Source organism: Condylura cristata, unplaced genomic scaffold, assembly GCF_000260355.1.
Source record: "Condylura cristata isolate star-nosed mole 26May11 unplaced genomic scaffold, ConCri1.0 scaffold00006, whole genome shotgun sequence".
In the NCBI taxonomy this organism is placed as follows: domain Eukaryota; kingdom Metazoa; phylum Chordata; class Mammalia; order Eulipotyphla; family Talpidae; genus Condylura; species Condylura cristata.
Window position 1 is genome coordinate 38,493,621 of NW_004567107.1, and position 26,628 is coordinate 38,520,248.

Below are 26,628 nucleotides of genomic sequence, written 5' to 3' on the forward strand. Positions count from 1 at the left end.
TTTTAGACAAAAAAATTTCTATACCAAATCTTGGTCTTTAAGCGATTTAGCACTGATAGACAAACTACCAAGTGTAGCTATTTTATATATAGTCAGATTTTATGGAAAATATTACAAAGACAAATTCCTTCAAAAGATGACTCAGTGCAGAGAAAACCATAGCATATAAAAATTTAGTCAAAATGTTTTAGTCCATTATAGCTTTGCATAAAGCTTCAAAGGAAAAAAACTTAAGACACTTCTCATCAAAGGCACTTGGAGTTGTTTGTAGTAAAATACTTCTTTGAATTTAGTTTGTATCTGACAGTATTTTTATTCCTTTTCACATTGAAACAGTCCACAAAGGCAGCTATTAATGAGGAAAAATAGTTATCACTTCTTAATTTACATGTTAAAAATACACAAACAAAATTAATACAGATTTTGGTCCACTGAAGCAGGTAACAGTATCAGACTGTAGTGTTTCTCTTAATTCTGAACAAAAAGCCGTAAACTCCCTAGACCAGGGCCCAGACACTGAGCCTTCAGTTCTTCATTTGCAGTAGCTGTGCCTTCGCCTCCTCCACCCCCCAAGGAAACTGGGCTTAGGTCTCACCTCAGTGCATGTTAACAAGAAAGAACCTTCCAGTGCCTCAGCGGCAGTGCCGAAGGAAGGGAGGCTGGCTCCTTCCCATCACCTATAGCTCTGTGTCCCGGTAGCGGGAGGGCTGGCTGTAATAGCCACGCTTGGAGTGCTCGGACAGCTGATGGCGGTACTCTTCCTCCTCGGCATCGCTGCCAAAACTTCCCCTGGGATCCTGATAGAGTCTGGAAGGAACTTTCTGTGGCTCGGGTGCTCTGGAACTGACAAAGGAAGAGAGTTGCATGCTCCCAAAGGGAAAAAATTAAATGCATCCCAACACACAGCCTCCAATGGCCTGGAGGGGTGTGGCAGGAAGTCAGCACAGTACCCCACATAGATCACTGACTTTTGAGCTATACCTTGTGCCCACAAACCAGGGGTGCTGCTTGCCTGCTCGAGTGCACAGAAGGATATCAGTGGGGAAGGGAGTAACAGGCAAAGCCAGGGCCCATTTGGATACTCAGTCAGAAAGCCAGCAAGGCACCCTGACTGACCAAAGACCTGGACAGGGGGTGTCTTCTCTGTCCCTTAGCTCCTCAGCTATAGCATCCCCTTGTTGCCAGAAGCAACCTGCCTGCTTTTATCACCCTTCAAAGGTAAAGAAAAAATTGCCTCCGGCTTTTTACTGTTGTAAAACTAGATTCCAGCTTCCAGTCAAAATGACCCTCAAGAATATAGGGTTTGTGGATTTTTCTTGTATTCCTGGAAGCAGGAAACTATCCAGTATTCTCTTTACCATTATCCTTTATAACTATCCAGTATAAAATACCAAAAGGAAGAGATTGATAATTTTTGTTTTGCAGATGTCTTCACACCATATAACCTGTGTGCTCCAGTATGTCACAGAAGGCTGATGTGAAATATCAATGATCACACTTAGCCCATTTGGCACATAAGCAAAATTCCCATGAAATTTTGACTCAGTAGTTGTTGCAATTAAATTTGACTGAATGAGTAAGGTAAACAGTTCACTATGAAAACAAATTCTTATTGCTCTAAAAGGCAGGTGAAGAAAGCCCAAGCCCTAGTCAGGGCCCCCCTTTTAGGGTCATATGTGCCAAGCAGCCATTACCTTGTGTACTGGGGTGAGCCAGGTTCAGGCTTATGTGTTTTGATTGGAACTGCATAGATGTCAGGGTGCTTCTGAGCAATTTCAATCTGTGATGATAAAGAAAAAATATAGAATAAGACATGAAGAATGAACCACGGGATGGCCAGCTGGCTGATTCCCCTAGGTCCCACTCTTCTGACCCCATTTCAAGAAGAGGAAAAACAGAAGTAGCTCCCTAGTTTCTATGGCTGTGTGGGGGTACCTACAGAAAAAAATGTCAAGGAGGAATGAAATCCTGTCACTTGTGACAACAGAAGAACCTTGAGGACATTACACTGAATGAAAAAACCCAATCACCAAAGGACAGTGTGTGATTCTAGTCCTATGAGGTTCCGAAGAACAGCTGGCACTTAATCAACAAGGGTTTGAAATGCATGGATCCACGCACAGGTGGCTTTCCTACTAGACAGATGATGTGAACTTAATGATACTGATAAATACATTAAATACTGTGCAGGTATTTTCCATATGTTTTCTTAATAACATGTTCTTTTCTGAAGTTTACTTTATTGTAAGCACACAATCTAAAATACATAGAACACACAGAATGTGTTAACTGACTGCTTCTGTTATCAATAGCAGGCTATTAGTAAAGGTTTGGGGAAGTTGAGTTACGTCTAGATTATCAACTGTGTGGCGGGGGAACATTGGTGACATAACCCCAACATTGTTCATGGACCACCTGTACTCAGATTCAGGGACAGATGTTAAGAGTGGGGCTACCAGGGGCTGGAGGAGGGGAAAATGAGAAATAAGTATTCAATATCTGGGGTGGAAATGGATGGTGGTAATGGTTGCTCAAGAATGTGAAATGCATTTAATATACATAATTATTTAAAAATGGTAAAAATGGTGTATTTTATGTGTATCTTATCACATATACAGAGAACAGTGCTATGGTACTATCACAGATTTGAAGGAAGAAAACACCTATTAAGGGCAGGTCATGCTCCATTGATTTTTCTTAAGTTCCTTAGGCTTTTAAAGGTTTTTAATTTTTTTAAAGATTTATTTATTTATGTATATAGAACTGGGATACAGGCCACAGGTGCAGAGGTGGTGAGAGGATTCACCAGACACAGGGTGGGGCACTGCTGAAGGAAGCAGCGGGCGAGTCAGGAGAGGTCTGCCGCGCCATGTGGTCACCTCCAGGGTGGAGATTGAACTCATGCTGAAGTGGCTTTAGCTTCTCAGTGCTGTGCTTTAATCTGCTGCGCCACTAGGGAGGGCTGACTTTTATGTCCCCATGTCACAACAAATTAAAATGGTATCAAAAAGGACAATCTTTGGGGCTTTTTTCAATTTTAGCATCCACAGTTTGTTGGTTTCTATGGCAAATCTGGGAGAAAATTAAAACCCTGCTACAAAACATTACTTTTTTAAAAAAGAAAGACTTTATTTCTGTATGTAAGAACTGGGGTACAGGCTAGAGATGTGGGGGTAGTGACAGGACAGAGAGACATCAGAGACAGAATGGGAAGCAGAACAGGAGGATCAATGAAGTACACTGCTGAGGGGAGCAGCGGGTGAAACAGGAGAGGTCTGCCACGCCATGTGGGTCACCTCCCTGCCCAGGGAATCGAGCTTGTGCTGCACTCCTTAGTGCTGCGCTTTAACCTGGTGCACCATAGGGAGAGCCCATATTTCAGTAATTTTAAAGAAAAATAACTTCTCAGGAGCACTGATGCTCCTGTCACATGTCCACATCTAAGGATATGATACCAAGTCCTAAAGTACAAAGAGCAGAACCGTATTTATCTACACTAGTAGGTTTTCTTTTTCCTTTTTTGCATAGAAGAACTGGGGTATAGGTCAGAGGATTCAGAATAGGGAGCAGAGCAGGCAGATGTATTGAAATACACCACGGAAAGGAACAGCAGGCAGGACAGAAGAGGTCTGCTGTGCAATGTAGGTCAACTCCCTGGCCAAAGATGGAACTTGGGTGATGGTGGTGAAGCACTAGGACTTAAGCCCTCCACCACCAGGGAGGCCCTGGGTAGGTTTTTTTGATTTGAAGGAAAAAAGCTGCATGGAGAGCAGGCAGCAACACCATGTAGAACACACCTTTGGTATTGTGCACATCCCTGGCAAGTTGGTAGTAGTGGAAAAAAGGACTGCAAATCCATTACACTGAACTGAAACCAATTTAAACACTTTATAGAGTGCAGAGACAAACCCGTGGTTTAAAAACAATTACCCTTGGCCCTCCCTGGTGGTGCAGCGGGTTAAACCACAGCACTAAGAAGCTAAAGCCACTTCAGCATGAGTCCGATCCCCGTCCTGGGGTGACCACATGGCATGGCAGACCTCTCCTGACCGCCCGCTGCTCCCCTCAGCAGTGTACTTCATCTATCTGCCTGTTCTGCTCCCCACGCTGTCTCTGGTGAATCCTCTCACTGCCCCTGCACTTCTGGCCTGTACCCCAGCTCTGTATGCATAAATAAATAAATCTTAAAAAAAAAACAAAAAAAAAAACAATTACCCGTGCATTCTGTGCTTCCTGGAGCTCGTGCATCCTCTGTAACCTGGCCTTGTGATCCATCTTCTCAAATATTTTCACTTTTCCCAGGACAGACTTGGGAGTGTTGTCTGGCTCCTCACTGCCTTCTCCTGCCTCCTCGCTCTCCGGAGGGATGGGAGTGGACGGTTTCAGAATAGACTTTCCAAAGGAAGGTTTTGCTGCCACAGGAGGAGGATAACCCTTCATTGATCCCCCAGGAATGTCATTGCCAGCAACGACTGAGGGGTTTGACTTGTGTTCAAGGGCTTCTTCTCTGTTTTGGCTTCTGGCCTGTGGAGAGCAATGACATATTTTTAGCTTGGGCTTTTAGTTTATTTTCATATCTGTATTAGTGGATTTAATATATTCCATTTCCTGATCAGTTTCCACAGGTGGGTAAAAATTCCATTCCCAAGAGGAATCAGAGAACTCAGGGCAAAGAGCCCCTGGTTGGTTATCCTGAGCCCTAGCTTGCTTCCTCCAGAAGACTCTCAAGAGCTCCAGGAAACCATGAGGCATCCTAGAGCTAGAAGTAAATCAAACCTTCATTTCATAGAGGAGATTAGAATCTTGGAGAAGACCTCAGGGTAAAGCAGGCTTAACAAATGGTAAATCTCCTGAGTTCATGCCTCTCAGAGAGTAGATGTCCTGGCCACAAGTGAGGCTGATGTCCAGCCAGAAGCAAAACAGACCGTGGCGATGGGTGGGTAGCACATCATGCTAAGCGCCACTTTTCTGAGGTCTGCTTAACAGTTTTCACTAATACACTTCCTAAAAATCACTGCTTCTGATGGTTCACATACTGTCTTGTCATAAAGTATTAAGCTAAACAGAAATTGGGGGAGGGGTGATAAGGGAAAAAAGTTCCAATTTTGATTCAGAGAAAGGGAAAAAATTATATGACATATGCCCAGCCTACTTTATATTGATTCTGTTCTGCATAATGATTTATTTTCAATATTAGTTATGCTACCTCATTAAAAGAGGAAGTGTAAACAACTGGTAGTGATTGTTTTCTTTAGCAAATCACCAGTAAGGATTTTCTGGTGCATTTAATTGAGATTACTGGGCAGAAAAATTTAATTGGACAGTAGCAGAAAAATAGATTTTGAGATTAATGAAACTGGACATGCAACTTTTGTTATTTTCACCATTAACTGTCCTAAATGGTCTATTCTCCTAAGCTGCCTTTCCTTCCTATCCTTTGAATTTTCCATTATTTTGGTGTTCAACCAACAGACCAAAAGACTGGCTCCATGAGTTAAAAACATAACCCAACACCATCTTGTGTGTGTTCTCTTCCAGGGCGCCTGCTTCCTCTGTCTTCCCATCCGGGGCTTCCCAGCCACGTACCTTGGGAGGCTCTGGCTTGAATGCGGGGGGCGGGCTACTGTCCCTAAGTTGATCTCTGCTAGCAGCCCTCCTCAGCTGAGCTCGTGGCTCTGGGCTGGGTTTCCTTATGCTCTACAAGACATAAAGGTTCATTCATAACAAGAAAATCCCAGCAGAGAAAAGAGTGCATTTGTCTCATTTGCTGGAGTTCTGCCAAGTGGTATAGTAAGTTCAAAAGGAGAGGTTGGGAACCACTGCTTCTTTGCTTAAAAGGGAAATAACAGGCATATTCCCACTATATATAAATGCTTAAGAGATATTAAGAAAATAACAAAACTGGCTGTATTCTCTTCCTTTAAAGAGTAATCTCTTCCTTTAAAGTACAACAAAACAAATTAAAAAGAAGTTTCTCCTAAAATCTAAACTCTTTGTCAATAATAGCTGCTAACATCTTAAGACATGAGTTCATTGCTATCTGTAGAAATTTCAAAGTTAATTCTTTAGAATCTGTCCAAAAGTATGTACTAACTTTTTTTTTTGTAATGGTGGGTTTTTCTACCCTTTAGTTTCTTGGTGTTTTTTGTTTGAAAAGAATAAAATCACTCACTGAAATGAATTAAATTGCTAAAGGCAAGGCACAGCCATAATTATCCAAAAACATGGATAATCTCATCTATATAAATCATTATTCCAATGTTCTCTGAGGCACAATAATTGCTCTGGCCCTAATTTAGTGCCTAGCTATGTGATTTCTAGGATCAGAAGCTTTCTATTAACTAGCCAGAGGATGCACAGCACATGTGATCAGGTTTCTATTTGATCATGAGCTCAATTGAAAAATTGTAATATAAGAGAAAAGGAAACTGATGGGGAAACTCTCAAGAGCTTCAGCAAAATTAGAAAGGTTAAAGGTTGGGAGAAGAAAAAGCAAGGAACCTAAGAGTCCAGAGAGAGACCTAATCAAAGGTTACAAGTAAATACAACAATATTATATTTTAAAATAACATTCCACTGTAATTTGGACAGCCGGCACATAATGCCATTCGGTTCATCCATCACCCCCAAAGGGATGGTAAGATGCGTGCTGACGGCTCAGCCTCTCCCAGCGCTTCGTCCCTGGCCCCTTTCCCTGGAGCCCAGCCTCCACCACCTGGGCTGACTTGGAATGAGTGCCTTCCTAGAAGTCACCTGGTCCAACCCTCAGGAGTACCTTGCACAGCACCCTGAACAAGATTCAGGGTCCAGAAGAATTCGAAGGAAACACCAGAATCTCCTTTTCTGCCCGTGGCCTCGCAGCCTGTGGCCTGCCTCGCCTCACCTCCTCATGCTGCACCGGCTCCGAGGAGCGGGTGATGGAAGACACCAGCGGCTCCTCGGCTGGCTCATCCAGCTCATTGTCAGTGTAGGCGCCTCCTTCACCGTCGGTGTCTTCAAAGTCACTGGTGATGCGGCTGTCACAGCTCAGATAATCCGCGCCCATGGCGGTTAAGCAGGACATGCGGTCTTCGGGGTCATCATCCAGCCCTTCCATCTAGAGGAATTTGTTTTGAGGGTCAGTGGGGTCTGAGATGGCTCCTGGGAGTGAGGACTCAAGAAAATTCCCAAGGACGCAGACAAGTGACTGAAACCTTCCCTTGTCTAGAAAGGGAAGTCACCTTTATTTTCCTGGAATCACTTGGTTTTAAATGACTAGATTAATTTCTATGCCAGGACTCAAATCAGTGCCTTCCACGCTATCTATCCTTGCTGTCATTGCCCCACATGCCACTCCTGAGCCACACTTGCTCAGACGGTTGTGCTTTTCCTCCAGAATCTGGCTCCTCTCCAGGTTTTTCTCCTGGTACCTGCTTCCAGGTACCAGGCCAGCCGCCTTGCAGTGCATGTCTTGCCACTCTTTCACAAGACTCTCACGTCTTAGAGATGCTATGACCTGTTCAGCTGACTCTCACCATGGAAGCTTCCACAGAGCTTCAGCAGGAGTCAGCACCCAGCAGGTAGGAGACAGATCAACTGAACACGCAGTTTCCAAAGAGTAAGAGACTCAGCCTCAACAATCAAATTGGAGATGGACTCCTTTCTGCAACAAAACTGTACCTGTAACATCCTGCAGACTATCTCAAGTCAGTTGACTTGTGGAAATTGTATCTTTTCTACCCTTTCACCTGTAGTAGAGCCCTCCACAGAAGAGAAGCTAGCCAATTTTAGAAGCCTACACAAGTTCCCTTAAGGTCCTCTTATCACTTACCCAAATTCCTAGGACACATTCTTTATCAATCTTCTTTTTAAGCAAATATTTCCAACTCTATGAGCTTTTCTTCTTTCTATTAATTTTTAACCATGTTCTCCATGCTATTCAGCCTCCCCTCTCACTTCTACTCTGAGTTTCCACATTTTTAGCAAGCTGTGGAGTTCAGCATGAGATCTTGTAAGCTCTGATTAGTGTGCTTGGAACACAACGCTAGTTGCTACGTTAAAAGTAAAAGGGAAGTGAATGTAGGGTTGCAGACATCACATTCTGCTTTTCTTTCCAAAGGCCCGGCATTTTATCACTTTTTTTCTGAGTATATATGAAACTGCAAATATTGATAAACACCTATGTTGGAATCACTTCAAATGGGCCTGGTTTCACTACATTCACTAACCTCTTGAGAGAAGATTCAGAACACGGACTCTCACCTCTGAGCAGTCACTACACCACATACCTTTCCTTCAGAAACCCAAACTGTTTCTCCTTGTTGATGATGAATTGTGTCCTTTAAGCAGCCAAACCAACTATCATTGGCTGAATTTAGGTTGATTGTGGCTAGAGAATGCAAACAACAAAAGGTTTATGTCAACTTCCAGAATAATTTCAGTACAAATGCTATCTGAATTAATTTGTACTAATTTCACTCTTCCATCCATTAAAGTAAGATTTTGACAAATGCAAGTCAAAGTTAAGGGTAATTAAAATGGTTAGCATCTAGCTGCTGGAGCTCATAGTGCAGCTGAGTGTGGTGGAGAGAAAATGGGTTACACTCAGCCCTCAGTGCCAGACAGCCTCTCCACTGTCGGATGAACAACTGGGAATCAAAAGCATGGGTGCTACAATGGCTGTATCTGTGCTGAACATGTATGACAAATTCTCCTTGTCATTATTTCCTAAATAATATAGCATAGATATATCATAGATACTGTTTATATAGTCTTCACATTGCTTTCAGTATTGTAAGGAATCTAAAGATGATTTAAGTTGTGCTAGAGGATGCACACATACTTTATACAAATATTATGTCATGTTATAGATGGGATTTGAACACTAGTGACTTCTGATACACAAGGGTGTGTGTGTGTGTGTGTGTGTGTGTGTAGAGGGCTTGTTCTGGAACCAAGTCCACTCAGTTAACCAAGACTTTAATTCCTTTTTTGAATGTCTATTTATCTGAAAAGCTACCTTTAAAAACCTATTTTTAAGAGTATGCTTTTAGGAACAAAAATAACACCTCTCAACTAAATATAAAAGATTACTACATTGACATGTATGTTATAAATAAGAAAATACATATCAATATAATGTTAGTTGTTGCCTATAACATACTAAAAGTAACATTTAAATATATAACTCACATACAAATTAAATATAGAACACACATACAAATTAAATAAACTCCATAGGGTATATTCAAGGAATATATGTTTTCTGCTGAGAACAAAATGTATCTTACATGATAGTACTTACTATGGATTAACCATACACTTTTCTAAAAACCTTCAATGGATTAGCTCATTTTATACTTACACAAAACTTACAAGGTAGGTATTGCTATTATAGTCATCGTGCAGAAGAGAAACCAACACACAGCAGTGAAACTGCCCCAAGGCTTTCCACTAAGTCATGTGGAGAAGGCTGGACACAAACTTAGAAATTTGCCTTCGGAACCTATGGCCTTAGCCTCTGTACCACATAGCCCACTTGAACACATGGATTTAGAGCACTGATAAAAACTCCAGCTAAGTGAAACATCTGCATTCATTTCTCTACAGTATATATTTATGAACCTATGAGGATAAACCAGATAAAACGGGCCCAAAAATGTTCAGATAAATTAGGATTTTTAAAAACTACTTTGTTGAGGGCTTTTACTGCATTAAATATATCATCCAAAAGAAAAGTGGATTTGTTGGTAACGGATATTTGGTACTTTGCTGAATGAAGTCTGAGGTCTGCTTAATTTCACATACACATTGAAAATAAATATTCAGCAAATTTTGTAAGCAATCATGCTTCAAAAGTTTCTTCCTAGTAATACAAACCCTTCTTACATTTAAGAAGTTCTAACACTGACCTTGAAAGATCCTGAATGAGCTTAGAGTTCCCTTGGTTATTAATTATTCATAGCATTCGAATAAACTGATACATTGGACAACTCAAGGAAAATTAATCTTGATTCTCTGTATCCTTATCGTGGTATTTTGCAAAGATTGCTGTGCTCCTGGAAGCGAGGCTGTGACCCCAGAGACCAAATCGGTGAATTGCACTCAATGTATAAATAGTACACTATCCTTTAAAGTGTAGTTATCTGATATAGATGTCGTTTGTATTTACCATAAGAAAAACCAAAAGTTAAAAAAAATTGGCTGTTTTACAAAATGTGGAAAATATACTCATGCTGCCTAATAAAGTGAAAAAAAAAAAGTCAAAAAGCCTCTTATTGAGTTCACCTTGACTCACATTCATGAAAAAGAAAAGGGTTCACAGTAGCTATTTTTCCAAGCCCCATATAACGGTAACATCCTATTTAGGCACTTGGCCTTTTTTTAACAGGAGGGTGTTCAACCGGGATGCTGCCTTCCCAAATACCTTTGGTTTATTGTTGGATTTTGAGCATTAAGTTTTTCAGATTACTTGACTTGCAAACGGGAACTACTGTCCCTGCCTCTGTAGACCTATGCCCCTCCAAATAGGCTTAAGACATCTCTCATACTCAAGAAAATGCAATAGTGAAGGGACTTTCACATAGCCTCTTCTTGGCTGTGGTCCTAGGACTCTGGGGCATCCATGTCCTGTCCTGGCACAAGGTTAATACTTTCTCCCCAGCAAATTAGGAGGAGCAGTGCCAAAAGCAAAGCAGAAGGTGTCACGTAGGCTGGGAGGAGTGAGGAGAAGCTGTGGAGGGCCTGCTTGTGAGTATGCAGTTTCTTTCTGGGGTGAGAAAACATCCTAAAATTGATCATGGTGGTTGGTTGTATAACTGAATATACTAAAAACTACAGAATCATACACTTTAAATGGGTAACTTGTAGGGCATGTAAATTAAATCTCAATAAAACTATTCATGTGGCAGAGACTCCTCTAAACAGCAACCATCAACCAAGGTGCCTGTCCAGGGATTATGGCACGATCCATCTACTTCCTGTGGTTACCAGTCTCTACCCTCGCCCTCAAGAAGCCAAAAATTGCCTACTGCATTTTAGGTTCTTTCCACTTATACAAAGGACAACTTTCCTTCCTCTCAAGTTTTCTCTGACCACATAATGACTTTTTTTTTAAACATTGTGTAACACTGGAAGATGAAATATAAAGATAACTAGCATTATCACTATTAAAGTAATACATCTAATAATAATGGGTAGCATTTGCTCGAAATACTTCCAAAGTCCCAGGACTGAACTGCACAAATTTCACTTTAATGAGACTGAGGAAAACTGCTAAAAGTGCTAAAATGCCCTATGGAGCTCTTAAAATTCCCTATTTTCTCATAAAACATAGCCCCACTTGGATCTCTAAGTGCTTAATTCCATGTCAATGGTTTTTATACCATGAAATGAGTGCTTTGGGAATTCCAAGAGACCATGGAATACAAGCTTTGTTTTAAAAATAACTTTTGTAAGATGTTTTCAATGGTGATTTCTTTTTAACGGATGGAGAAGAAGCAGTCTAACATTTCAACTATGTTAACAAGTCTAGTTGCTTTGGAGCAAATCTTAGAATAAAGTTCTCATGTCATCTCCACTGAACTGAGGAGAGCACCTGAAATTACCAGAACAGCTATTTTCAAACTGTCCTCATCTGTGTAAAAGGGGTTTTGTTACTGTGTGATGAGAAAAAAAATTACTGAGCCCAGTGAGCCTACATACAACTAATCCTTGATTCCACATTACTGTGTTCAAGTCTTACTGTGTTCAATAGCCTTACTATTCCTACCAACTAATTTTTTTTTTAAGATTTATTTATTTGTGCATACAGAACTGGGGTACAGGCCAGAGGCTCAGGGGTGGCGAGAGGCTTCACCAGAGACAGAGTGGGGAACAGAACAGGCAGATCGACAAAGTACACTGCTGAGGGGAGCAGCGGGCGGGTCAGGAGAGGTCTGCCGCGCCATGTGGTCACCTCTGGAACAGGCGGGAATAGAACTCATGCGGAATTGGCTTTAGCTTCTCAGTGCTGTACTTTAACCCACTGCGCCACCAAGGAGGGCCCCCTACCAACTAATTTTTACCAAGTCACAAATGTGAAATCATGAAAAGAACCATTGAGTCCAGCCAAAGGTTCACATCACAACCTGGTGAGGTGACATGAGACACTGCGAACAGAAAGCATGAAACGAAATGATCATACAGCTTTGAAGTGTCAAACTTATAAAGTATGGGAAAATATTGTAAAAGGCCATCTGGTAGGTAACTGGAGCTTACTGGTCCAAGTTGCTCCACTGAGGTCCTCAAGGCTACATGATTCCATACGAGACTGGTGACTGGGTGAGACTGTGGTGACAACAACTCACTTTAAAGTTCCATGCTCAGTGTCTATGTTCCCATCCCACTTGGACTTCAGTCATCGTGAAACCTTTGACCTCCCGAGTCACTCGGGCAAGCAATGGCCTGGAGTGCCAGAGGCAGGTCTACTGGAGTCACAAACACTTATATCCGTGCAAGTAATGCTGGTCTCCTCAGACACCAGGAGCTGGACAGCCCTAGCTTCAAGGATCTGGTAGTATATACAGAGATGTGGGTATTCTGTGGTATGCTAGGCTCACCAGCCTTTCAGACACCCACAAAAATTTGAACTTCACTGAAATGACCAATTATTGCATGTCACAGGTCTGTATGATCATTTTCCAATAGTTAAAATTGCAAAAGTAAATATATAAACGTCACTGGTTTAATATTTTCATTGCATAGGATTGACTACTTTTCAAAGAAGGATTGTTAGGATTTTGATCACTGTTCTCCAGTCATATTGTTTTCTCATGTCTGCCACACTCTTATTTCTCTTGTTTGAGCAAAGAGACCGCACTTTCAATTTCACATACCTGTAAAAAGGTGTGCACAAGTTTTTTTAAGCTTGTTAGCTTGATCATATAACTTTCGAGAACTTTTGTTGGATGTTGGATTCAACCTCTGTCTCATGACTTTGACACCTTGTCTAGAATCTGGGTTGAAAAAAATAACAATCGGGAACCACTGAGTATAGTTCAACAGGTCCACAGCTTTCGGAGTCACATCCAATAGTGCATGCTTATTCTGTCAGAAATGGGAAAAGGTTATGCTCATATGTATGAAAAGTCACAGGTACAGCATCAGAGTTTGTCTTAATAAAGGCTGAATATAATAAAACAGTGATTTAAATGAAAAAAGCAGAAAACCTTTCTCAACACATTATGTAAACTCAAATATTACGAATCTGTTAGAACTTCTAACAAAATGAATAACAGGTTATTTAATTCAATGCTGAGAACTCTGAAAAAAACAACAAAGAACTGTAACTGGTGTCCACACAACTTACAGTTACATTCATTTACACAGAGATTCTGTTCTAAAAAAGACTGCGTAAACCAAGGCCCAATTCTTCCTGTGGCTCACCTGTTCAATAATTTGCCTCACGGTATTTAAACGCACCACCCCGCTGGATTTCTCAGATCCTGCATCCTTTGGTTCTGTTTCTAAAAGTAAAAAAAAGGGGTGGAATGAACAACTAATCAATTATCCGAAGCTAGCATCACCAATGACAGCACACCTCACATAGGTGCCTCCTGATGAGGGCAGGCAATGGGAAGGAGCCACGCTACCTGTTTAACTGAAATCTAGTCAGGAAGAAATAGACCAGTCCAACAGGGGACATCCCATGAGACATCTGGACTCTTCAAATTATAAATGTCACAAAGTAATTCAGAAAAAGGAGGGAATGAGAAAGACATAAAAATCAAGTGTAATGCATGATCCTTTGCTGCATTCTGAATTTTAGAAAATGTTATGAAGGACAAATTAGACAACAGGAAATCTGAAAAACAGATTCTATACTAAACATCATTATTACATCAATGTTTAATTTCTTGGCTGAGGGATAGTTTTGTTGTGTAAAAGAATCTCCTTATTCTTAGAGGATTCATAGTGGCAACATGTATCAATGAAGTCCAAAAACCAAATTTTCATATAGATGAACAGAAATTTAAAAAAAGAAACAAAACTGAGGAACAAATGAAAGAAAAATTCTTAGTGTATGACAACAAACAGTGGTTGTCAGAGGGAAGAGCCTTAGGTCAAGGAAGTCAATTTTATGTAGTACACACAAAGGTTGATTTATAATGCAGTATGCTAGAAACCCATGTAATGCAACAAACAAATGTGAGTTCAGTGAAAAAGAGGAATTCCTTTTAGAAGAGGAATTTGCAGAAGGGTGTACACACAGTCCATAGGAGGGTTGCATGGCAAAATGTTAAGAACTGTTGACAGTGACTGATGGAGGGTATATAAATAAATGCTCATCATTTTTTTCAATTTTTCTGTATGTTAGATATATTCCAAAATAAAATTTGAAAAGAAAAAACTAGTATCACTCATAGACTTACTAGCAGCTTGGAACAGGTCAGGTAAATCATTTGCCAACTTCTCCAGTGCTATATCAGCTATGGGGCCAAACAAAACCACAGGCCTCTTGAAACCAGCTGAAATGAGACAAGAAAGGCCATAAGAACACGTACAATTCCTTAGTTATCTTATTGTTAAGATAGGAAGCAAAAGCATTTCACAGGCGATTGATAACACAGCTACATGAAAGAAATGGAATGTTCTCCCACCCCCAATTCAGCTTGGCTCCTCCCTGAAGACTATGTATGTATTCACTCAGTAAGTTTGAACTTGATTATTAAAGTCTGAAAATGAAGAAAAACCAGGTTGGGCCCAAACAGAACAGTTCCTGGCCCTGCCTGATTTCCTTACCTTCTCGCAGCAAAACCCTCTCATAAGCTGGGAACTTGGTGCTGACAGACACGACAGCTGTCAGGTCTTCCCGACTCTTCCTTAAGTTCTTCTTCACACCAGATCTCTGGCCTCTCATTCTCCAGAAATCTGCCCTGTCTCCAGCATTGTCCCTCTGAGCATTCTGAACACTGGCCATTTGTTCAGCTCTAAAAGAAGAAGCCACAGGAAGTAAATCTGCACAACAATGCCATGGAAGTTACTAGAGAAATCATTCAATTTTACTTATGAGCTTGAATTAGAGAAGATGCCATTTGATGATGAAGTCTCTCAGGGTGGGAAATGCATGGATATCCTTTTCCCAGTGGAAACAGAAAAACCTGGAGCACATAAAAGCCACCAGAAGTAGCTAGAATAAACAGTTAAAGGAAGTCCATTCTCAGGGGCTGCTAGACAGCAAGCCTACCTGGACCCTCTGTTGAAGTAACTATACTTTCTTGGCCTTCCACTGTCAGCCATTCATCAAGTCCTGCTGCCTCTTCTAAGAATGAGAACATGGCATCAGGCAAGGGCGAAATGTCGCTAAGGTTGGCTGACCTGCTACAGCCACTTAGTATTGGCTCAAATTTGGTAATGGGCATGTAAGGAAAATGCCAGCCAAGTGCAGCAACCAACCACATGATGCTAGCTACCCACAGAACAGCTACTGGCTAGTTCACAGTTCCAGATCACGTCATATCAACAAGTAGAGGATGGGTAGAGGACCATGGTTACAAACAATGAAGTTAAGTGGGGCTTCCTTTTGGGAGGAGTGAGGTTAAACAGGAGTGTGTGGGCGTGTGTGATCTCAGATACCTGCTTTTGTTGGGGATTAAGCCTTTTTCCAACTCGTTTCCAATCCGCACCGCCAGCCAGTGGCCCAGCTTGCCATCGTACAATGTATCTACCACTCGGAAAACCTCCCCCCTGGTGAAGGCCAGGCTCTGTGCCGTTTCCTTCTCACATTCAAAGTGGCTTCTTATGAAAAACGAATCCCCTCTTCCACAAGCCAATATGTCTCTATACACTGAAAGAAAAAACATTGTTGTAAGTTGTGTTGAACTTAGCCAAAGATCTTACTTGAAGAATTAACAGCTTCTGTTATCTCTCACCACCCTCTTTACTTCTCTTCAGTTAATGAACCTATTGTACTGGCCTATGGAAATCACAGTTCAAACAGGAAGACAGACAAATAGTGAACTTTATGCGTTTCTGTGATGATTAATTTTATGTGTCAACTTTGCCAGATAGTTACTGCCCAAATATCTGGTCAAACATTATTCTGGGTGTGTCTGTGAGGATTTATTTTTGGATGAGATTAACATTTAAATTAGTGGACCGAATAAAACAGATTGTTCTCCCTGGAGTGGGTGGGTCTCTTACATCAGTTGAAGGCCTGAATAGAACAAAAAGGTGCACTTTCCCTTAAGTGAGAGAAAACAAACTGTTCTTTACTTCAAAATAACACAACATCCTCTTTCTAGTCTTCTGACTCCAAATGAAATAACTGGTCTTACTGGGTCTTGGGCTTGCCAGCCTTCCAACTGCAACTATCCCATCAGCTGTCTTGGTCCTTATGTTCTAAGACTTGTACTGCAACCAAATCAGCTTGTAGACTTCACTGTGCAATTTGGGACTGGTCCGTAAGGGTATACACCAATCCCTTACAGTAAATCTCTGTGGTCGTATGTGTGTAACACAATAGGATGTGTATGTAACTAAGTATACATGTACAATATACAAATGTTGTATGGCTTGTGTTTCTCTGGAGAAACCCAATATATTGCCAAATAACCCTCTGAAACAGAAGATACTATCAACCCCCACTTTACAGATGAGCCTAAGGCTTAGAAAGGTAGAGCAATGTTTCAGGCGGATAAGGGTTAGGATGGGAGCCAAGTAGCAGGCATGTCCCTTTGCATCTATCCTATGGAAAATTCACTATTAACTTTAATTGATAATTAATGGCTCAGTGTTCAGAAAAGCAAATTTAGTGGAGATAATTTCAGTGTACATAGAAAACATTTTTGTAGAAGGTAAAATGGCACCTATCCATTTTTCCTCCATATAACAGTGATCCACATATTAGTTATCAACAGTCACTTTTATTTAACTACGCAGCTTTGTCCATTTTGGTCTCAAGATAATCTCTCCCAACCGCCCCACTCCCCTCATCATTAAACTAACAACAAAACTTGCTCACCATCAGCTCGGCTCTGAGCTAAAATGGTCACCATTTCACCTTTCGGGATTTCTAACAGGTAGAGAACAGCGTCTTCCCGAACCAGCCCTCTGAAGTCCTGTGTGTTCACCTGGTAAGAGAAAACATGGGGGAGAAAAACAAAAAAGAAGTTTAGAACAAGGGGTCACTTGAGCTTTTCATGTGATTTTATCAGGGTGGCCCAGAGCAAACCCCAGATGTGTAGATGTGGGCAGTGTTCCAGCTGAGTCATGTGCCTACTAGTGCCCAGCTGTGTGCGAGTCCCCACACCTCTCTGCCTCCCCACACTGCTGACCACTCCTTTGACTCTGCCCTTCCAGCAGGGAAGGTTCTAGGTGGGGCTCCCTCCTTTGAGTCCCCAACAAAGGTGACCAGGAAAGGAACGTATAACTTGGAAACCTGTAACTGTGTAAACAAGGAGTGCTGGGGTATGTGGCCAACAAGTATGTTAGGCCAGTTTAAGAAAGGCATTAACACTTTTAAAATTGGCTCAAATAAATGCCAGAAAATAAAGATACGTGGGATGGAAACATGCGTGTGCAGCAGAACACGTGCCTTGGCAATAGAAGAAATACACACATGTGCTTGGCTTATTAATGATAGGATATGGTTTTTGCTTCTCTTTTGGAACCTCTAACCAGTTCCACCTTTCTGTTATAGCTTCTGCCACCTAAAAGTATCTAACAAGTTTATGAAATTGAAGAACATTCGTCTTATGTGGCAGACAATTAGCCTAACACATGGGCCTGTATATTTAAGCTTCTGCCACACATTTTTGGCATGGAGCCCCCGACATTTATTCCGCATTAATTGAGTTGGTGACATTGAAAATAGCTTTTGGAAGATGAGCTAAAAAGCAAGTAAAATTGAAATGTAGCACAAAGAAAAGGACATTTTGTCTTTTTCTTGTTTCTTTAAAAGTTTTGTAAAACAAAATAACTACAAATAAGTTAACAGAAATTATCTCAATGTACCTAATATTTTAATAATGTTACAAAAATGAAGATACAAAATTGCAAAAAAAAAGTTTTTCAGACATGAGGACTATAGAATGCTTTAATCTGAGAATAATTTATTACTGAAAAAACATTAAGTCCAAGGAAAAATGGTCAAGTTCAGACTAAAACTTACTTGACATTTTATCTCAATGAAAGTGATCTGCTAAGATGATCATGTCAACTTTACCTGGAAACAATATTTCCCACTTAAAATAATTGCCATTCTCCTGGCTCCATACCCCAATTAAGGAACTTGGCACTTTTGTATCTAATCTTTTATTGTGTCCTTTCTGCAACTACACCTGTCTCCAGGTGGTTGGTCACATATATGTTTTTATATGCACAGTAGATGTTTTTATTTGTTTACTTAAATAAGATCAGGATGTAGGCTGTGGGTGCCTCAAAAGTCCTGCTGTCCAGCTCTCTGGACCTGAGCCCAGCAATTCAAAATGACAATGGTCAAAATCAAAGCACAAGTGGTGGCAACATTTTTTTAATTATACATGGTTAACAACCAAACTTTTTCTCTTTTCCATTCCACAGAAGTTTCCAAAAGAGAAGCAAAAACCACATCATATCATTAATAAGCCAAGCACGAGTGTGCATTTCTTCTACTGCCAAGGCACGTGTTCTGCTGCACACAAGTTTCCATCCCATGTATCGATCAGGCTATCACAAATGGAAAAGCCCCATGTAAAAACCCAGTACAGAAGAGAGTGGTTAGTGTATGTGCATAGTTCATCACATATCTCTGATTCGGCCAAGAGGAGCACTGAGAAAGTCAATTGCAAAGGACCAGGGCAGTACTTTTAACACTTGAAGGTTAGTCTTTTCCAATAAGTACTCTCTTTCATCATCTATTTAGTAGTCTACAGGGCCTGACATGTCTGCTGGGAGCCTAACAAAGATTCTGTTATCAGCTACAGTGTAAGATTGTTAGCAGCTTGCCGGCCCCAATAGGTGAGCTCAATCTTCTTCCCTTTGTAGAGTTAAGGGCTCCTTTTGGGGTCTACTGCCCAACCTCCATGTGGGATCTTTGCCACAGAGACTGGTACTCATAATCCCTTCCTGTGGCCAGGATAAAAAAGAATTTTATTTATTTATTTTTGTGTAGAAGAGCTGGGTGTAAGCCAGAATTGTAGGGATAAGAGGACTCACCAGAGACAGAGTGGGGAGTACAGCAGAGTTTACTAAAAGACACTGCCAAGGGGAGCAGTGGTCAAGACAGGAGAGGTCTGTGAACCATGTGGGTCAGCTCCTTGGCTGGGGAGCGAACTCAGACCACAGCAGTGGTGGTGCAGAGACCTAACCCCTACACCACCAGGGAGGCTCCAGGACACACTTTCTTAAGTTTAACTTTTGATCATCACAACTTTTACCTGTGGGAGAAATTCTCCTTATCTTTTTTGAAAGATTTATTTATGTATGTATATAGAACTGGAGTATAGGCCAGAGGTACAGGGGCAGTGAGAGGATTCACCAGAGACAGAGTGGGGAGCAGAACAGGAAGGTGGACAAAGTACACTGCTGAGGGGAGCAGTGGGCGGGTCAGGAGAGGTCTGCCACGCCATGTGGTCGCCTCTGGGGCAGGCGGGGATTGAACTCATGCTGAAGCGGCTTTAACTTCTTAGTGCTGTGTTTTAACCTGCTGTGCCACCAGAGAGGGCCTCTCCTTATCTTTTAATGACTTACAGAGAAGCCTGTCTAGCTACTAAGTGAATTCACTATTTTTCAAATTTCTGGCTGCCATCTGAGGGCTCCACATTAGTAGGAAATATGGTTTTCTTCTTACCTGGCATCAGCCCAAGTGTAATCTGGCATGAGCTGACAGTTGGATGGGATTGTTATCAGTAGTGCTTGGTAAGTGGTATTTCCTAGTCTCATATGATCCCATGAGGTCCACTCAGGTAGTTAGTCTTCTAGGATCCTGACCAGAGCCAAAGTGGGTCTAGAATGTCACGGAAAGCTTCAGCAAAGCTCATGATCAAGGTTTGCCCTTCATCTGCTCCAGAAATGAAATATAAACTACAGCAATGGAGCCAAGAGCACAGCAGGATGAGAACTGCCTGTTTTGTACTCTGCTGCCTCTGGAATTCTGCAACTATTTTCTTTTGTTTCTTTTAAACCTAGCAGTTCTCACCAGACCCTCTTCCTTTATGAAATAGCTCGTTACATATAGAGTTTCCACTAAAGTTGACAATAAAAACACTCTCAGAAAAACTGAAAATTTGACACAGTAATCCCCATGAAATCAGTTTCCCAACTTTTCTATATTCTCACAATCATGAGGTACCTGGCATTCCTGAAGTCTATGGTGAAGCCAATAGAAATTAAGCCATATATATCTCAGAAATGTCAAAGCTGATTTTTTAACTCCTTAACTCCTTAAAACCAATAGTTTTTTAACTCCTTAAAACCAATAGTTGATTAAAAAAAAGAAGTAACTTTAAAAGTACCAATATTTCAGGCCCTCCCTGGTGGTGCAGTGGGTTAAAGCACAGCACTAAGAAGCTAAAGCCACTTCTGCATGAGTTCAATCCCAGCCCTGGAGGTGACCACATGGCACAGCAGACCTCTCCTGACCCACCTGCTACTTTCCTAAGCAGTGTACTTTGTCGATCTGCCTGTTCTGCTCTCCACTCTGTCTCTGAATTCTCTCACCACCCCTGTACCTCTGGGCTATACCCCAGTTCCGTATGCACAAATAAATCTTTAAAAAAAAGAAGTATCAATATTCAATTAACCAGGAGTTCCCCTTCCTTGACAACTTAAAATGTCACTAAATACAGAGTGATAACAAACTGCTGTTTTCCCATGGAGGAGAAAAGAAGGAGGGACACTGACTTTTTGCTTTATACCAGGAACTCTGTAAGGTGCTATCAAGTATTCTAATCTTCCTCAGGTCCTTGCAAGGCAGGAATTTTATTTTTATATTTTTATTATAAATATTTCTAATTTAATGAATGTTAAAAAATAACATATACCTATGTTCTTGTCATCAGTTTTATCAAATCTTTTTTCCTTATATTTATTTTTTACATCATTCTTCATTTTGTACATTTTTCCATCTCAGTTGTAGTCCCCGTGGGCTTCCCACCATCAAATCACCCGTGTACCATCATTATAGTCCTGTGCCCTCTTTCCATCCCAGTTTTTATCCCATTCCCTTTCCACCCCATACCATGTCTCAGGTTTACATTTGTTCGTTGTTCTCATTTTTACTTTATTATATTTGCTTCTCTCTGTGAGGCAGGAATTTTAGCCCCTTTGTAGAGACACAAGAAACTTGAGTCTCAGGTCGAGTCAGGATTACAGTACTGAGAGGCTGGGACAAGATTCAAATAGGACGAGTGGATGCCAATACCCAGCTGCACTTAATGACAGCAAACTGTCTGAAGAGTGATAATCAGGCAAGGGAATCATGACTTTTGAAAGATAGGAAGATCCCAGGCCTTTAGTTAGACTCTCAATATTAGGCAAATAATAGTCTTTGCAAAGGCCTTAAATATTTTTCTCTCCCAAAGACATCAGGATGAGCTTTGGTTCTAGTATTGAGACAACAGGACTTTCTGGAGAAGAGACCTTGTTGCCTGGCAAAAAGGAACCTGCAGCTGGTTGGTTTTCAGGCCTGAACCACCCTCCCCTCCCTTCTGTAAGAATCCCGAGAAAATCTCACTCTTCCTCAGGAACTTTTAGAAGCACAGCTGGGCTTTTCTTACCTTCAGAATCTGGTCCCCTTCTTGAAGGCCCTCTTGCTCAGCCGAGGTTCCCTCTTGAATGCCAGCCACAAATATTCCCACATCATTGCCACCAGCCAAGCGGAGGCCCACACTGTCTCCTTTCTTAAATTTCACCATTTTGGTATTGGGGCTGAGATACCAAAGAGAGGTGGAGTTTAGTTTTTTTGAGGGGGTTAAAAAAATGGCCACTGAGAGATTTAACTTTTTCTATATAGTATGTACTTTAAAGAATGCCCACATTTTTTTTCATGTGATCTATAATTTTATCTTCCTTGGGGCTATGAGGTAAATATGAGCTGGCTTACTTTACCAGTGAAGAAACAGAAACAGAGATGCTCATTCAATGATTAGGAAGCAAATAAAGGACAGGGTTAGGGCTAAAATCAAGGCTATCTGACTCTCAGTTTGGGATTCTTCAAAGTCTGCCGCCACCATCACAGGGTCCCTGGTCAAATGGAGACACAGCCTGGGTGCACAGATGCTGGACCCTAGTTTGGGGCCACTGCTCTGGACAGTGAACTAAGAGTTTTCACTATTACATGCAGCAAACAGGATGTAGTTTACTACTACTATTACTACTACCACTACTACTGCAACACTGTGCGGGAATAATTGCAGGAATAATCTAGCAAATGCAAATACTTACAACAACATTCTAGAAAAGTACTAAGCAAAGGAGACAACTGAGTTAATTATCACAACGTTCATTCACTTCCATGGTTTTAATTTTCCTGCTAATGCTTTCTCTTTCTACATACCCATATATGGCTTCATCTTCAGCACTAGGACGAAGAAATGTTCTTGGGGCTGTTTTTGATTGAGAGGCTATGGATTAAAAAACATGTATGTTTATCAAAAAAAATTGTTTATCAACCTGGACTCATAGAAGTTTGTCTATTACTATTACTATTAATTAATAAGAATTTTAATCAGTATTAAAATCCACAAAAAATTCAAGTTTGTACCTTATATGTACACATGTCATCATGCAAACAAAAACAAGCTTTTAAAAGAAAGTTTAACTCTGAGGCATTAATGTGTACCAATGGTTTCTCAAAACAAAGGGGAAGTGAATCTCAAAAATGTAAGGTGCATAACCACATACACAGAAGAAGGCATTTTGTAGAACTTCAAAAATCACACAAATAATGCTGTTTTTAAAAGTGCAATGTTTATGCAGGTAAAACCATGATAATTGTAAAGTGGTAAAGACGGCTAGGAGGATGGGGTGATGTATTTATTATTTTCTAACTGTGTATTTATTATGTTTCTGTTTTAACTGAGGTAACACTGGGTTACAACACTGCATGATTGGAAGTAGAAGATCGCATCTTGGTATATGTTACCATACCACACTCACTACATATTTAACCTCTGTTCTAGGTTTCTGGGAGGCTGCTCCTAAGATCCTAGAAATTTCAAGTGTGTCTCCTCTATGCAAGTGATGACTGATGCCTAGGAAGGGACACCAGACAGACCAAAGAATGATTTGAGGTTAGAATTTTCAACCACCCCTTCCTCTAAGCTTTGGAGAGTAGAGATGATGGGAATTGAGCCAGGTCACCAATGGTCAATGACTGATCAATTGTGCCCTCATAGTGAGAACTCCATAAAACCCTGAACCAAGTTCTGAGCTTCTTGGTTTGGGACAGATTGAGGCACTGGGAAGGGCATGCACCTTCAGAAGACATGGAAGCTCTATACTCTTTCCCCAGGCCTTGCTCTTTCTTCAGTTATTCATAAATTATATCCTTTAAAAAAATCTGGCATAATAAGTAAAGTGTTTTCTTACTGTTGAGTTCTGTAAGTCATTCAAAATAATCAAATAATCAACCCTGAAAAGTAGCTCAAGGAAATCCCAGATTTACAGTGGTTGGTCAGAAGCATAGGAGGTGACCAAAGTCTGGCATCAAAAGTGGGGAGACTTATGAGAATGGTCCTTAACCTGTGAGGTCTCTGGGTAGTCAGTGTCAGATGTGAACTGAGTGATAGGCTACCTAGTCAGTGTCTGGAGAATTCTAGAACTTATTAGTGAGTGGAAGAAAACTTCTCATTTAATGTCAGGAGTGTTGTGAGTCGAAACAATTCAGGCTGGATCAGGAATGGGAAGCAAAAGGACACCAACTCATCAAATATAATAAAATAGGCCTTATTTTTGGCTTATAAAAATTTTCAGTATCAAAAGAGAAACAAGCAGCAGTCCCTCCTTTGCAGACTCCTTCCAGCCTGCTTCCAGCGTTACCAAGTATGGATTCCTGAACACAGCTATTTAAAATGCACCTCACCTGAGGGTTCATCTTGGAGTCGGGGCTCCTTGCTGGACTCAGGGCCGACTGCAGCAACAATGTCCCCAGTGGACTTGAATGGAGTGGGTGTGGCGCCCATCCTGCACCATCTGTCCTCTCTTGAACTTAAGCACACATCATGTTAATGTCTCACAATGTAACAGACTCACAAAAAGGTGTGTGTGTGCGTGTGTATGCGTACAGTGAGGTGTGCAAGGGGAAATACACATTAGCTTACTTTGGCCTTTCCTTCAGCTTTTCATTTGAAGAATGATAATCACAATCAGAATGCTGCTGCTGTCTCTCCTCTGGAGAAAACGATCGGTTTGACTCTATTTCTGAGATATCTGGTTTCAGAAATAAGAAAAGACTTAATAAAATATTTAAGACCTGCACCAGAAGTTATACTCTTCTCTGGGTAAGAAACATGGGAAATGGAAGAGAAGCTGACACTAAAAGTGCTATTAGTCTAATTATTTTCTCTTAGGGGAAAAAAAATCCGATCATTTGAAGGGAAAGGCATGAATTAATAAAGAGGAAGTTAAATTCAGAATTTTAGGCTCTTCTTTCCCCACGTTTTCTAACAATATTGCTAGTAAGAGTCAGAATAAATTACTGGATCCAATATGTCCATGCTCGTATTTATCACACCGACCAGTGCTTCTCAAGCTCTAATGTATGTATATATGACCGGAAATGACAGAATGCAGTTCTGGAGCGGGGCCTGAGATTCTGCAGTTCTATCAAGCTCTCAGGTGACACTGAAACTGTGGGTGGACTGAGACCCTCACTGTAAATAGCAAGGAAATAAATGATAAGATCCCAACATGCCGGATTATTTCTCATGCTCCTTTTACCTGCACTATACTCACAGCAGTAACCAACTGATTATATTTTTGATGCTATGGAAAGTAAATTAGGTTTTAAAACATTATCCTTTTAAAAACCAACAAATCCGGCCCTCCCTGGTGGCGCAGCGGGTTAAAGCGCAGCACTAAGAAGCTAAAGCCACTTCCGCATGAGTTCGATCCCCGCCTGCCCCGGAGGAGACCACATGGCGTGGCAGACCTCTCCTGACCCGCCCACTGCACCCTCAGCAGTGTACTTCGTCCATCTGCCTGTTCTGCTCCCCGCTCTGTCTCTGGTGAATCCTCTCACCCTCCGCATCTCTGGCCTGTACCCCAGTTCTGTATGAATAAATAAATAAATCTTTAAAAAAAAAAAAAACAACCAACAAATCCTTGGTGATAGGAAGCCCACGGAGATAACAGATGAGATGGAAAAAGGTACAAAATGATGTAAAAATAAACTATTAAAAAAAATCCTTTAAACTTTTGAGGAGCTGACACATATGACCTCTCCAATCTGACTCTCTGCTCCCTTACAGGGTTATTTCAGTAAATCCTCCTTTTCTATTCTCCAGATGACTGACTGATTGATTATAGATAGATAGATAAAACTTTGTGAAGCTGATCTCTTCTAACTGCAATCAATACTAGCAGCAGAAAAATAGTCATTTGTGATTTTTACAGATTTCACTTATCAATTATTTTAGGTGTAAGTCATATGCAACCACTGAATATCACAATATTCAATCCTTTTGATTTTTAGAGTGTCTACTTGCTTTAGCTATCCTCTATATTGCCTTCTCTGTTGGAAATAGCCAATAACCTCTTAAAATAACCACATGAAAGAGAAAGTATAAGAACGAGCAATTTAGGAATGTTTCAGAGATAGTTCTTTGAACCCCTCCTATATACATTTTTTCACTAACAAGTTTAGTTTTAGTTGCCTAGAGTCCACTGAGATTATAATTTACAAGTTAGGAGAATGCTGGAATTTCAAACTGAAAACTCAATTTCAACAATTTGATAAGAAAAGTAACAACCCAACAGTTAACTTTTGGAATTGGGAGTCTAGAAGAGAAACTTTCTTTAGAAATTTAACTGCTAGCGGGCTGGATGGCTATGATAACTAAAGATGAGACCATGGCCATAACAGCCTTCCTTGTTTCCAGCTAATTCTCAGCCTCTTCTCTCTTTACCTTCTATTTCGGAGTCACTGTCATTCAGCGATGGGATGTTGATGAGTGTCTGCTTGCTGTCTCTCAACACCACTAGCTGGAGTTTTCCCCTTGACTTTTCTATCAGTTTGCGAGCATCCGTTAAAGACATATTCTCAGTTACGGTTCCATTTATCTGTGTTTATAAAAAACAAGATAGTACTGTATGCAATACAGCTATTCACAGCAAAACAGGGAATTCTTGTTCTACCTTTCCAAAATGTAAAAGTGTCATGCAACTAGTCAAATAGACACAGGTTTTCTGATGACTGCCTGAATAAAAATGAATTATCCTTTAAATTATATATAACCCTATGTGCTTGGATCCCAAATGCTGGCATGAGAGATCTGTAGTGTACTTAAGTTACTGTTAATTTATTTAACTTCCAAGCTCAAGACGATGGCTTGGTTTACCACTGGAACATGTTTCTTGACCGGAGAGGTTTACAAAAACGATTAAATATTCAACATTCATATACCACCAACTCTCCCTCTCATCTTTCTTTAGTTTAGAGAATAGGAGCTTAAACATTAAATAAACAAA

General features: G+C 40.8%; 1 protein-coding gene across 6 annotated transcripts in view; it reads right to left on the reverse strand.

Annotated features, from left to right (window-relative positions):
• Positions 1-551: 551 nt before the first annotated feature.
• The window catches only part of TJP2 (tight junction protein 2), an 84,029-nt gene continuing 57,952 nt past the window's right edge, over positions 552-26,628 (reverse strand). For 5 of the 6 annotated variants that reach the window (XM_012721544.1, XM_012721546.1, XM_012721543.1 and 2 more), the window contains 17 exons: positions 26,067-26,220; positions 24,261-24,369; positions 24,023-24,147; positions 22,496-22,562; positions 21,717-21,867; positions 16,982-17,090; positions 15,595-15,805; positions 14,761-14,948; positions 14,391-14,486; positions 13,405-13,484; positions 12,855-13,065; positions 8,268-8,368; positions 6,884-7,096; positions 5,587-5,697; positions 4,216-4,524; positions 1,695-1,780; positions 552-843 (listed from right to left, as the gene is read on the reverse strand). In XM_012721544.1, the coding sequence (XP_012576998.1) occupies positions 678-843; positions 1,695-1,780; positions 4,216-4,524; positions 5,587-5,697; positions 6,884-7,096; positions 8,268-8,368; positions 12,855-13,065; positions 13,405-13,484; positions 14,391-14,486; positions 14,761-14,948; positions 15,595-15,805; positions 16,982-17,090; positions 21,717-21,867; positions 22,496-22,562; positions 24,023-24,147; positions 24,261-24,369; positions 26,067-26,220 (2,487 nt within the window). In that variant the 3' untranslated portion in view covers positions 552-677. The remainder of the gene's footprint in view (positions 844-1,694; positions 1,781-4,215; positions 4,525-5,586; positions 5,698-6,883; positions 7,097-8,267; positions 8,369-12,854; positions 13,066-13,404; positions 13,485-14,390; positions 14,487-14,760; positions 14,949-15,594; positions 15,806-16,981; positions 17,091-21,716; positions 21,868-22,495; positions 22,563-24,022; positions 24,148-24,260; positions 24,370-26,066; positions 26,221-26,628) is intronic. The other variant, XM_012721547.1, reaches the window with a different exon arrangement.